This window comes from Grus americana, chromosome 2 (genome assembly GCF_028858705.1).
Source record: "Grus americana isolate bGruAme1 chromosome 2, bGruAme1.mat, whole genome shotgun sequence".
NCBI lineage: Eukaryota > Metazoa > Chordata > Aves > Gruiformes > Gruidae > Grus > Grus americana.
Window position 1 is genome coordinate 160,588,920 of NC_072853.1, and position 13,727 is coordinate 160,602,646.

Consider the following 13,727-nt stretch of genomic DNA (forward strand, 5'->3'; position numbering starts at 1 on the left):
ACTAATTTTAATCTGCAGCAAACAGTGACAAAAATATACGTTCCAAAAGCAACGGACAGAGAAGCCCAAGACATGTAAGGTTAGACTGAAGGCACAGTTTCCTTAGCCTCAGTATCAAAGTTGTTTTCTTCTTGTTTTAACTGAACCGTTGAGCATGTTTTGGCCATTAGTAAAATGTCACCCTGAAAATGCAGATTATATGATGCTACTTGTGGTGTCTTCCCATGCTTTTCCCTTCCCCAATTCCCTAAAACAAAGCACCAAGAAAAAAATAAAAAAAGAAAAACAATGTGCGAGGCTCTCAGCCTACCAAGCCAGGAAGAACTATTTTAAGAATTAATTTGTGCCCTGAGAGATCTGTTTAAATTATCCTCCCGTGCTGTCCTAACCGAAGATTAAAGCGGTGAACTTCCAATGTCTTAAGGAGACGAGGAAAATCGAAGAACTGGAGCGTACGGGCTCCTCCATGGTCCCCACAGGCACAGGGCCGAGCGTGGGGAGGGGATGCTGGTGCCGAGGATGGAGCTGCTGATGCGCCGGTGCACCAGGAGCCCACGAACCTTTGCCATGCTCAGCTGGAGCTCTGCGATCGCAACCGGACTTTCCCTTATGACACCACTTCTTAATTATGCCTATCCTTCACAGCTGAGGATATGTCCCCTTTTTCTGCCACCCGCTGCTTTTTTGACAGGGAAAGTTTTAACTTCATTCTGTCCTGGTAAGTGCAGCCAGATAGGAATACCCTCTAAAAAACAGGCACGACAGAGAAAATTAAGTCTTTAACTTTCTACCTCTACAGAAACACATAAAGCACCTACCAAGAGAAAGAAAATGAACCAAGTTCAGCTATAGTGTGAGCGCTGCAATTTTCCCCAAAGTCAATGGGAGTTACACCTACCTACAGCTGCTGTGTGCCCCCCCATCACTGCTTGCACACGCACAGCCTGAGCACACGCTGTACTCTGAAGTGTCCCTCCAAGAAAACGTCAGACACACACACACACACACAAAATTCCCTGAAAGTGCATGACAAAGTAAGAAGCTGAAACCCACTTTTGCAATTTTATATCCATCTGCAGAGGGGCTGTTCAAAAGCCTTACCCCCTTCCTCCAGCGAGAAGGGCCCTCCGTCCCAAAATCCTGCCCCCCACATATACACGTAAGGAACAAGTTACAGAACAAACCTCTATAGCCTTCAGCAAGAGGTACAGGCTGTTAAAAATAGCAAAATTTCAGCTTCACCCCCCCCAGCCTCCACACACACCGAGAAAGCAGACCTTGAACCCAGCTACACAGTACTTTCCTCCTGCCACTGACTGGTGACTCAGTTGACAATTTTAGGAATGCACACCAAGAAGAGAAAAAAAATAAAATAATAATCATACAAGAAACAGAGCGCTATACAATGCAAATCTGTATTTGTTTTAAATTGAGGAAAATAAGCATTACCTGTTCTTGTTGTTGGACTTGTTTCCCTGATGCATTTTGCTCCTTGGCTGTAGTCATGCTCACCTATTTGTGCCCACTGCAGTGGCAAACAGGATTTTACACTCTGTGTGTGTGTGTGTGTGTGTGTGTAAAAGCTTGTCTGTGTGTGTTCAGACATACACACGCACACACAAAGACTAAAGGGATAAGGATGAGTAACTAGTCCATCACTTAATCACCAGCTGAGAAATTTCCCACCCCCACAAAAAGAAATAAATAAAAATGCAATATAAAAAAGCACTAGTCTAGCTGTCTCCCCCCCTTGAGCCTCTAAAATAAAAGCAGAAGCAGGAGCAGAGAGAAGGATGCTGTGGGGGCTTCTTCAATTAGCAACAGCCTCTGCAATCGTCACAGAAACAATGATAACTGCTTGGCAACCAGCAACTGGCAGCTCGGAGCCGGGAGGCAGCGATGTGGTCCTCGCTCCCCACCTCCACGGCGGCAGCCCGCGCGTTGCGCATGCACCGGCCGCCTGGTAGCACAAAGTGCCGCTCGCTGGCGATGTGCAGAGCCGGAGCTCGGCAGTCATCTCCCCTCCCGCAGCCGGGGTGGAAGGGGCTGCAGGCCCCCGCGCTCAGGGATTAAATCCATCGTCCCTCCCACGCTGCCGGCGACGGGAGTCCCGCAGACACGGAGCTTCTGGCAGACGCGCTCTCGTCTTCTCCCAACTCGAAGAGGTTTCGATGCCCTGGCAGCGCCCAGCTATGAAGGAAAGCTGTGCCAAGGGCAGCCCCTGTCCCGCTGCCGGGGCAGGTTTGGAGGATGCAGCGTGCGCTCCCAGGGAAGCAGGTGCCCACTGACAGGACACAGACAGTCCCAACGCTCCCTGGGGAGCTGCTTGCCTCACCGCCAAAGGTGGCACGTTCACCGGGCTCAAACATGCCCCCAGCCTCCCCCTGGCCCTCTCCATGTCCCCGATGTGACGGGGACCACTTTGCATTCCTGCTGTCCTCGCAGCCTCCTGCGCACTCGCAGCTGCCATGTAGGTCACATTGCAGGGTGACACACCAGCACGCGCTGCCTGCTCCGCTCCGCGCTGCCGTAGCTCGCTCCCCGTGGACTCCCTGCCATAACAGAGATCTCTCCAACACAATGGAGCTGTCAAACAAGCCTTCGCAGCCCGCTCACCCACCGTGCTGTCAGCAAGGGGTGACATGGGGTGTTCCTGAGCACGAGGCACACAGCAAGTACCGCTCTCCAGTAGCCCTCAGGGGACCTTACACAGTCGGACAAAACTTACAGCAGCATGAAAGTGGTTTAATATTTGCTCAGGACTGACGCAAGCGCTGGCTCACCTCAATATCAGCGACATGAAACTGCCATGTTGCTGCTTTTCCCCTTCTCACCTCCTTCCCAGCACACCCAACGTACTGGGCTGGATGGAGCCCAGAGCCTGCCTCTGTAGTGTAGAAAAGTTAATGTTTTCTCGCTCACGTGATACTGGGATCTCTGCTGAGTCTGCAGATAACCAGCTAAGAGAAGAGAATATCAAGCGTATTTATCTGACAAAGAAGTGATTATGCCCCATTTGATCCTCAGCTTTACAGCAGAGATTTATTATACAAGGTCACATTCACCAAGAGCACAACTCTGCTGGAGGCAATCCCTCCTTACACCAGGGATGAATTTGATCCTTGGTTCAGGGACAGATCAACGGCAAGCCGAGTTTTCCTAGAGATTATCTACTACCCACCACTAAGGCTTTCTAAGTATTTCTGCATTTTCACCATTACATATCACGTCAGTTCATAGAAACTATGGCACAAAAGATCTACAACGTGGAATTGTGCTGGTAGGAAAGTGGACAACCTTGCCTGGTCCCAAGCGCCAGCATCCAGGCAACAGCTCATTAAAAAACAAAAAAAAAAGTGAATAGCACCTCTCTAACAAGAAGCAATAATTTACATTTAAATCTAACACCCTGTGTCAGCCTCTCGCTGGGTTATACTATGACACAGTCCTAGCTTACATTGCAATTTCATCTCTTGAGTCCCAATTGTTTTAGGCACAATATTTTGTACACGTTTATAGTGAGGTTATTCTTGCTCATACATTTTTCCCCAACCATCAGAACAGAATTGCTTTCAATGCCTTGTATAAGTGGATCAGTTTGAATTTTCCAGTTGGCTTGGTCTATTTTTCTACCTGTTGTGGGTAGGAATGAAGGCTTGTTTTACCCCACACTTTTGCGATTTTTCTTTCCAAGAGGAATTCAAACTAAACAAAACCGTATTTTGTTTTTCTTTTTCTTTTTCACACTTCATTACAGTATATCCCGGAAATTTCTGCAAAACAGATCCCTCTCACTACATAGCGCCTTCACTGTGTCCCTGACTCTTCAGTACTTACACTGGCAATCACTAAACTTAACTGTATATTGAAAATAAGTATATTCCTACCTGTCTGTTTACCCCTGCATGCCCTCCCCATGCGTATTCAATTCTTTCACAGTTAACAATTTAAGACACACAGTTTTCACTAGCTCTGGAAATCACCCCTATTCCTCGCAATGTAGATTTTTTCCAATAAGCTTCTTGTTGGGCACATAAAAAGTGAATTGTGCTAATTAGTCCAGGCATTAGCTATCCAAATACATACGGCTCAGCCTCACTACGGAGGTGCATTACGATGCCGACTGTTCTTACTGCACATCCCAATGTTTTGGCACAGCTACCCTGATGTTACTGAAATGCCTGGATCTCTCTGCCCCGTGTACCTCTCTGTCCCCCCTGACCTGTGCAGGGGGTTTCATCCCCTCAGATGAGAGGACGTGGAAGCAGGGGACAGTCACGTCCTCCAGCTCTCTGCCACCATCCTTCCTTGATCCTTGCTAGAGGAGGGAGCAGTGGCCATTGCCTTTCAGAAATACTAACTCGTTACTAACAGGCACAGAATAATCCGCTCCCATGTTAGCAGGGCTGAGGCCACCCATCCTGACCTCTGTGCTGTGTTAGGGTACCAACTTTACTGCTTGGCTGAGTCATCGCTTATGAAAGATTAATACATCCCTATCACAGGACAAGAATCAGTATCTGCCAACGCCAGCAGCTGCCCAGGTAGAAGGATTTATACAGACAGTCCCATTTAGGGCATTGCAGGAGGTGCTAGTAGATAAGGACCCTGGGAATATGACCTTCCCATCCATCCCACCCCACAGCATCCCAGCTGATCGCAGGGATACAGGCAGCACATTTTTCCTCCCCGCCAGGTCTGAAGACGCATCAGGCTGTTCATCCCCTACCACCCATCATTTGCAATGGTTTGTCTCCACTGGCTGCCTGGGCTTTATGCAGGGTCTATCTCCAGGCTCACTCCCTGCCATACAAGCTGCAGTCCCATCATGAGCATCCTCCACTAAGCCATGTAGTCCACACTGTGCCACCAGGAGATAAAACATAATAATCACTGTTTATGACCACACATTACAGCAACGCATGCTAGGGAAAGAAGCAGTTTGTTATTGCTCCCAAACTTTTTAAAGCAGATCAGGTTACTAAGGCCATCTTTGATCCTGCCCCCTCCACGTAGGTAGAGGTCTCTGCAGAGCAGCCCCTTCCTGGGAAGCAGCAATGGGCTCTCAGGAGTCGGTGCAGAGCATTCCCATCCCCTGCATGTTACAGAGGCCAGATCCAACAGCAGCCAGTGCTCACAGGGAGCCCTCCAGCTGCACACGTCTGTTCAAGGGAGTATAGACTAAGCAAGGGCAGTAATAAGCCTGCAGCAGCAGCGGGCATAGTTATTGGATGCAGAACCCTCCCGCTCCTTTGAAACCTGGGGTTCTGGCTGTATCACACTAGGCTATTTATTCCCCCTTTACTACCACATCAAGGAAGTTGAAGCCAGTGGGCAGAGTGGGTAGAAATGAATTCTACTTGATTAACTACACTTTTGCACAGTCTGCTAATGTTCTCCCCTCTCCAGATAAAGACCGGATCCCATGGAGAGCTATGTATCCAAAATTTTTAGTGGGTCTAAACCATTACTACCTGGGGTGTGGAAATGTGCTACCTCCAGCAGAACACACCACACGATCTGCTTTTGTACAGCCAGTCCCTCTGAGCTTCACACTCACTACCAGTTCCCGTTGGTTTGGCTGGTTTGCTGTCAGTTCAGGGAGGACGTGTGGCCCAGGAAAGCACGCACCGCGGCAAGCTGTGACACCAGAAAAAACTATTCACAGGTAGGTTACAAAGGAAAAGTCCTACGGGCTACAGTTTTCAGGATACTGTGTTACGGAGGTAGTAGATATAAGTAAGACAACTCAAGAAGAGAGTCTGCCAGCACAGACATCCACTGTAAGAAAGGTGAGATGAGCCTGTTTGTTGTAGCCATGGATTTTAGCATTGAGTCATCTGAAAGGTCACTGATATATCTCGGATCAAAACAGGCCCACAGGAGGCAAAGGGAACACAGCATGCGTCGGTGCTGCTTTCCCTGGGGGCAGACAGACTGATGTGGGCACAAGGCTGACAGCTCCTGGCAGCTCCTGCAGCAACTATCTGAGAAGAAGGTCTACCTTACCCATGCTCTTTTAAGACCAGTGGCATACTCCCAGAAAGGGAAATCCATTTAATCTCCAAGGCTGACTTAATACATCTGCAGCTGCCCTATTCTCCCACCATTCCAGCTTTCTAGAGAATTTCAAAGAGTGAGGAACAAGAGGGAAGAGTCTGTACAAAGCAGGCTGTCCATGGCATCATCGTAGTCCTGAAGATGTGCCAAGGCATGCTGGTGACTAATTCACTCTTCCCAGTCCCAGTGCCAACATCTCATCCACACAAAAAGCAATGGCACAGCCCCTCTTCGTTCTGGACCTCTATGGCCCAGATGCAGCGAGTCGGAGGAATCTGTGCTCCATCACTGCAGATCACTCTGGAGGTCAAGCGCTCCTCACACAGGGGATGCCAGAGCAGAACAGATAGTTGTAAAACCATGAGGGTTGCATGGTTAAAAACTCTCTTTATAGGGGTTTATGCTTTTAGATGCTGCAAAAGCAGCCAGACATCCTGGCTGTTCATTCTGGAGGTCTCTGTTCTGTGCTCATCTGAATAAGCTTTGGAGAGGGAGAATTTAATTTTGTTTTGTTCTGAAAGCACAGTTTGTGCTCTGCCCCTCTCCAAGAATGTGACAACAGTAATATCACATTATTGCACAGCAATGTCCCCAGTTGGAATTGGAAACACTTAGATGGTAGATCAGCTGACACTAGTCCTACTCCTACAAAGGCTGCAGAGCACCTCTATTGCTTACACACCATCCCCAGCACTGCTTCTCAACCTTGATTCCTATTAGAAGACCACAAAAACACTTAATCTTGTTCCAAACTAATCCCTATCTTTTGGCAAGAGTTCTCAGCTTATCAAAGGGCATCCCCAAAATTATGTTTTTATAAATGGGGAAAAAGCTTTGGCCTTTAAGGATGTGTATTAACTAGCTTTATCTTGCACCAGCCCTGCTACTGTTGCCCCTCTCCGTTTGTCACCAACGTGTTGGTTCTGCCAAGGGTTAGTCACAGGGGAGGCTCTATGTCCAGATGAATGTTCAGAGGCTCCACTGAGGAACTTGTGGCTTGGTGATCCACTGGGATGATTTTCCAGATTTCAAAGGTTCTCGGAACATGCTAGAGGCAATAATAGATTATGAATATAGTTACAGATAAAAATATACCACATTTCCATTACCCATGACCAAGATCATTAAGAAAGCAATTTGGTGTGGTATTTTCATTTAACAGATTAAATCCAGTTTATTTATCAATGCCATTACTTAGTTATTTGCATGAATGTCTGTTCCTACAGGTGATACACTTCAAAATGTTCCTACAAGCTTGAAAGTTGCTATCTGTGACAGTGGATACGTGCAGCGCAGGACACAGAGACAACGGGCGCTGCAAGAATGACTCATGGATCCATGTAACAGTCCCATGGCATTGCTACTATTTGTGCATTACTGAAGCCTCACTGAGCTGCTTTTTTTTTTTTTTTAACTTGAGCATGAGAAGGTGGTTTAAAGTGATTATAATACTTTTATTTGAACCACTATATTCTGCCATTTCCTGTTTCTCACTGCTGCTCCAAGTTCCAGGACCCCACAGTTCATGGTAAACAAATAACGCAACTCTGGGATGCAAGCTGTGGAGAAGTCTGCTCGCTGACGCACAGCTTAGAGCGGTTTTGCATAGCACTTTCCTGCCTAAAGCCAAGTGTGACTCTGGGAACACGGCAGGTACTTGTGCCCGTCTCACTTCTGGATTATATATCCACTTTGGTTTGCTTACCCTAAAGACCAAACACGTGCACCGATAGTCAGACTTTCTGATTTAAGTGGAGTATATTTTTCAAAAACATTACTTTTGATCCACTGTAGGGTTCTTTTTGAGTCAGCATATATATTTCAATACATCATTCCATCCTCAAAGGCACATGATTAGCAGGGCCAGCGTTGTTTGGCACTGCGTTATCCCTGCAAGGAATACGGACCGTACCGCTGCCTTTTTTCTTCCCCTCTGCCTGTTCCTGCTGGTGTGACCTTGGCAGCTGTAATGCAACAGATGCCTCTTCCTCGCTTGTTTATCTGTGCAAGAGACTTTTGAGGCCCTGGCTTCAGTGCCAGCTGTGAATTGTCTCCAAATTGGTTTTTCAAAGTTTGCCTCCTCACAGTCTGGCTTGGTATTTCTGCTCCCCGCAATCTCAGGGATCAATCTTCACTGACATTTCCCCCCGCCCCCAGTTATTTCTGGGTAGCAGCTGAATCCCTTCCTCACCGATTCAGTATGAGCTCTTTTTGGCTGTTATTTTAGGAGTAGAAGGATTTACTTCTTTGCTCCCTACTTTTTTTTCTCTTTATTTAAACATAAGTTTTACAGAATACCGACAATATATTTCATAACTCAAATATCCAGGTCAGAAAATGTAAGAGACTACCAGCAATGAGAAAACAGAGATAACAACCCCCCCAAATTACTGTCAAACAGAGAATCCCCATCTTCAAAACAGCTGCAAACTTATTAGGCTATTCAGTAGCCTACTGCTTGGAAAAGGGAGAGCCTCATCTTCATTTTTAGCTGCAACAGTGATTTATAGGATGAATAAATGATCTGCATATAAGATGATGACTGGTTTAAATGTAAATGTTGTGAAAGACTTCTTATGTAAGCACATACAACTGCCTGAGAGATCCTTGTACATAAAAGCCACAGCTGGAGCAAGTGGCTTTTTAAGCATTTGTTTTATGAAGTACACTTTTCATTGCAATGGTTGTTATTTTTCATTTACTTTTATATCAGCTTTAACAAAAAAAAAAGAAAAAAATACTTTAACTTACAGCACGATCCATACACTTTCAATAGTGAGGTTATGCAAAATACTGACACTGTTAAACAGATGCATATAACATACCTTCATCTTAAAGATGTCACATTTAGTTCATGTGCTGGGTTGGCTGGGACAGAGTGACTTTCCTTCCCAGTAGCTGGTACGGAGCTGTGGTTTGGATTTGTGCTGCAACCAGTGTTGATGACACAGGGATGTTTTCGTCACTGCTGAGCAGTGCTCACACAGAGCCAAGGCCTTCTCTGCTTCTCACCCCACCCCACCAGCCAGTAGCTGGGGGTGCACAAGGAGTTGGGAGGGGACACAGCCGGGACAGCTGACCCCAGTGACCAAAGGGATATCCCATACCATGTGATGTCATGGTCAGCATATAAAGCTGGGGGAAGAAGGAGGAAGGGGGGGGACACGTTCGGAGTGATGGCGTTTGTCTTCCCAAGTCACCGTTACGTGTGATGGAGCCCTGCTGTCCTGGAGATGGCTGAACACCTGCCTGCTATGGGAAGTGGGGAATGAATTCCTGGGTTTGCTTTGCTTGTGTGCGCGGCTTTTGCTTTACCTGTTAAGCTGTCTTTATCTCAACCCACGAGTTTTCTCACTTTTACTCTTCCAATTCTCTCTCCCATCCCACCATGGGGGGAGTGAGCGAGTGGCTGTGTGGGGCTTAGTTGTTGGCTGGGGTTAAACCACAACGGTTGGAAGTTATACCAAAACTGATGAGGTTTCACAAATGATGCAGGGATAAGGACCAAATGTCCTCAGTTTCTGAACATAAAAACAGACAGGTGGCTGCATCAGATCCTATAGGCTGAGCAGGGCTGAGCTTGGCTTTACGCAGTGGAAAGGATGTCCTTGAGACTGCTACCACCTGTAGCAAAGGGTGCAACCATTGGACCCTGATGAGCGGTGACCCATTGAACACCATGGTAGTCTCATGATAACTTCTCACAAGTGTTCCTGAACAAGACCAAGAGGAGCAAAGGCGTCAGCTCTGCCAATTGCAATAGTACTTTCACTGGAATCCTCTGCCTCCCCAAAATGCTCACCGCAGCTGGATGGCTTGTGGTGGCCACCTGTGCTCCCTGCCCTCAATTACTGGTGAGGGACTGCAATGACTGCGAGTGTGTGTATACCAGTGTGTTTCTCCCCAGGTGTTTCTAGATCTCTTGGGATAGAATCTGTTATGGTAAACATATGTTGCTGCATTCCTTTTCCTATATCAACGGTAGATAAGCATTTCCACCAGCCCAAAATAGCCTTTTCAAGAGTCTGAACAACAAAAACACTGCAGACGCTTGTCTTTTCTAAAAGAGGCACAAAGGGATTCAAGGCCCTTCCTGTCTGCTTCACATCTTTATTTATGGAGAAGGCAAACCCAAAATATTTTCAGATCCCTATACTCAAGTCTTTGTAAGTGTAAGGAAAATGCAGAAAACAACACCTGGGCATAACTCTGCTTCACTGGGTGGATGAAACAAATGGCACACAGATACACGTCACTTTGCTCACACCCTCCGTCCCTCAGTGCCCCCCTCAGCATTCACCTTTCTAGACTACAGGTCTTCCACGGTACATGCACTATAGCAGAGGACAGCTAAAACTTGTTACCTGTATTTTGAATGCCCTCTAGTGGAAATGCTATTTATGGAAAATGGGCCAACTGGAGAAGCCTACCCGGAACCCCTAACATGGAGGTAAAGGTAGGTCTTCATTAAATAAGAGAAAGGGGATGAACAGAGTTGACTTATTACTAGTACAACCTCAAGAGTCTGCTTACCTAGTGATGAAGCAAACAGAAACCAAAGCAATGCTTTGCTCTAAAAATTGACCAGCAGTTTTGACGTGCCACTTGGAGCACCTTTGAGAGGTTTTGTTTTCAGCAGATGAGAGGTGCTTTTCAAAAGCGTGCTAGCACTCTGTCTTTGTTTTAGCTGCCTCAGTGGGGTACTCTTCAACTCTGAGAAAACTACATCAAACCAGATTCCCAACTCACTTGAAACCAGATGACATGGTAAAGAAAGTGGAAATCTTACTGCATGAAGTGCAAACGCATACAATATATAACTGCCTGAATACAAACTGAAATAGCGTAAGTAATTCAAGCAATGTAGCGGGGTAAGGTCCTGCTCCCATCCATTTATTTGATCTGCTTGTAACACAAAAGAATTGATGCAGAAGTGACGTATAAGATCTATACATACTATACATCTTACTGAGATCTTCTGGAGAACAGTAGGGCTCTGAGCACAGCATATTTATTGGGTTTGCATGGCCAGGTTTTGGTAGTGGGGGAGCTACAGTGATGGCTTCTGTGAGAAGCTGCTAGAAGCTTCCCCCATGTCCCAAAGAGCCAATGCCAGCCGGCTCCAAGACAGACCTGCCACTGGCCAAGGCCGAGCCCATCAGCCATGGTGGTAGCGCCTCTGGGATAACAGAGTTAAGAAGAGGGAAAGAAACCTGCACAATAGCAATTGCAGCCAGAGAGAGGAGTGAGAAGATGTGAGAGGAACAGCCCTGCAGACACCAAGGTCAGTGCAGAAGGAGGGGGAGGAGGTGCTCCAGGCACCAGAGCAGAGATTCCCCTGCAGCCCATGGAGAAGACCATGGTGAGGCAAGGCTGTCCCCCTGCAGCCCATGGAGGATGATAGTAGAGCAAATATTCCCCCGCAGCCCGTGGAAGACCCCACACCGGAGCAGGTGGAGGCACCTGAAGGAGGCTGTGACCCCGTGGGAAGCCCATGCTGGAGCAGGCTCCTGGCAGGACCTGTGGACCGTGGAGAGAGGAGCCCACGCTGGAGCAGGTTTGCTGGCAGGACTTGTGACCCTGTGGGGGACCCATGCTGGAGCAGTCTGTTCCTGAAGGTCTGCACCCTGTGGGAAGGGACGCACACTGGGGCAATTCGCGAAGAACTGCACCCCATGGGAAGGACTCATGTTGGAGAAGTTCATGGAGGACTGTCTCCCGTGGGAGGGACCCCAGGCTGGAGCAGGGGCAGAGTGTGAGGAGTCCTCCCCCTGAGGAGGAAGGAGCAGCAGAGACAAGGTGTGATGAACTGACCACAACCCCCATTCCCTGTCCCCCTGTGCTGCTGGGGGGGAGGAGGGAGAGAAATGGGGAGTGAAGTTGAGTCTGGGAAGAAGGGAGGGGTGAGGTGAAGGTGTTTTTAAGATTTAGTTTTATTTCTTATTATCCTGCTCTGATTTGATTGGTAATAAATTAAATTAATTTTCCCCAAGTCGAGTCCGGTTTGCCCGTGACAGTAACTGGTGAGTGATCTCTCCCTGTTCTTATCGCGACCCAGGAGCTTTTCATTATATTTTCTCTCCCTTGTCCAGCTGAAGAGGGGAGTGGTAGAGCAGCTTTGGTGGGCACCTGGCCTCCAGCCAGGGTCAGCCCATCACAGCATAAGACCTCTAAAAGGGACTAAGACATCCTTTACTTAGCATTGATAACGTGCATTAATTACAGGGACAGAGCAGGTATTCAGCAATGCCACCTCAGGTGCTCAGGCAGAGCTGGAGCAAGGGCAGCTTGCACAGATCCTCGTTTGCCACAAGCAGCAGAGGTGTGAAAGCGCTCACATCCCTACTTGAAATGATAAAGCCTGCCTCAACTTTGCCCCCACTTGTCCCTGCTGGAAGCCAGAACAAGGCTTTAAAAGGCTGCAACTGCCAGTGGCACAAGAGCAGCAGCAGAGGTGGGATGTCCAAAATGTACAGGGAGCATAAAAAGTCTCTTGCCAGAGTTCAAGACTACTCCCTTTGTCTTCCCATCCAAAATGGTTGTTCCTTTGAGGTCCAACAGCCAGACAGAAGGGTGAACCTGTAAGAGTAAGTGGCAGTGATTTGGGTACAGGTAATTGCCCTGGGTGTCTAAGTGCTGCCACAGTCCCAGGAGTGACAAGTAGCATTCGTTAAGGGACTGAGGACCTCTGCTTAACACACAGTGACTCGATGTGACTTTGAGACTGTCCCACTACAGTTTGCAGGGCTTCACTATTTTTTGTGAATATAAAGTACAGCCTCCCCAAAACATTACATAGATACTCCCTGTGATGTATTTAATCATATCTTCCTCCACACAACCCAAATCAAGAAATGCATCCTTTCTGTAGCACTCGCCAGTGAGTTTGTCTCCAATAACAGAGTTTTCGCAATACCATTGTTTGATATGGTATCTGTGACCTCTCCATTTCACCATATTCTGAAGACAGTGAAGAAATAATGACACAAGCATTTCAAAGTAGCCTACAGCTGAATAAATGAGCATGTCTCCGAATTATTCCATACCAAAAAAAAAAAAAGTCTGCGATTTCCTTTAATTTAGAAAATAGCACAAGGATGGGAATTTGAAATATCTGGAGACTAATAGAAAGTTCCATAGCATTGCTATGCAACTCCTACAAATCCTAGGAGCTAAAAAACCCAACCACCCAACAAAAAAAAAAAAAAAAAAAAACCACACAACAACCCCCCCCCCGCCCCAAACACATCCCCCACCAAACCACTATGCACAAATATATCCCCAAGGAAACCATACCAGTATGACATTTGAGCTTGAGTGTGATAAAGTGTACCAGGAAGAACCATGTGCTTGTCACAAATAAGTAATGCATGTCTCATTCATACACTTCACAGACCTATGTAGCATGCCCATCGTACATACACATATAAAAATCAGACACGTACATCACAAGATGCAAGCGGCACATGTGACTGCCTACATATGCTGTGGAGCAACAATGACTCCCATGAAGAGACAAAAGTTGAGCCTGCTCCTGCTTCCAGTTGTCAGCCAAATCTTTTGTTATCCCAACCTACAGCCTAGTTACAAGAAGAGGTGCAGAAGGACTTAAAACCCGCTGGCTAAATGTAAGCGGTAGGAGGCAATAGAAGATCAATACGATGTAC

General features: G+C 47.1%; 1 protein-coding gene across 3 annotated transcripts in view; it reads right to left on the bottom strand.

The window, feature by feature from the left end:
* The window catches only part of DPP6 (dipeptidyl peptidase like 6), a 508,492-nt gene that overhangs the window by 262,953 nt on the left and 231,812 nt on the right, over window positions 1-13,727 (bottom strand). The window contains exon 1 of one of the 3 annotated variants that reach the window (XM_054818788.1): window positions 1,450-1,941. The exons of the other annotated variants lie outside the window; for them this stretch is intronic. Coding sequence (XP_054674763.1) covers window positions 1,450-1,506 — 57 coding nt within the window. The 5' untranslated portion in view covers window positions 1,507-1,941. Of the gene's footprint in view, window positions 1-1,449; window positions 1,942-13,727 lie in introns of those variants that run through there. 3 annotated transcript variants of the gene reach the window in all.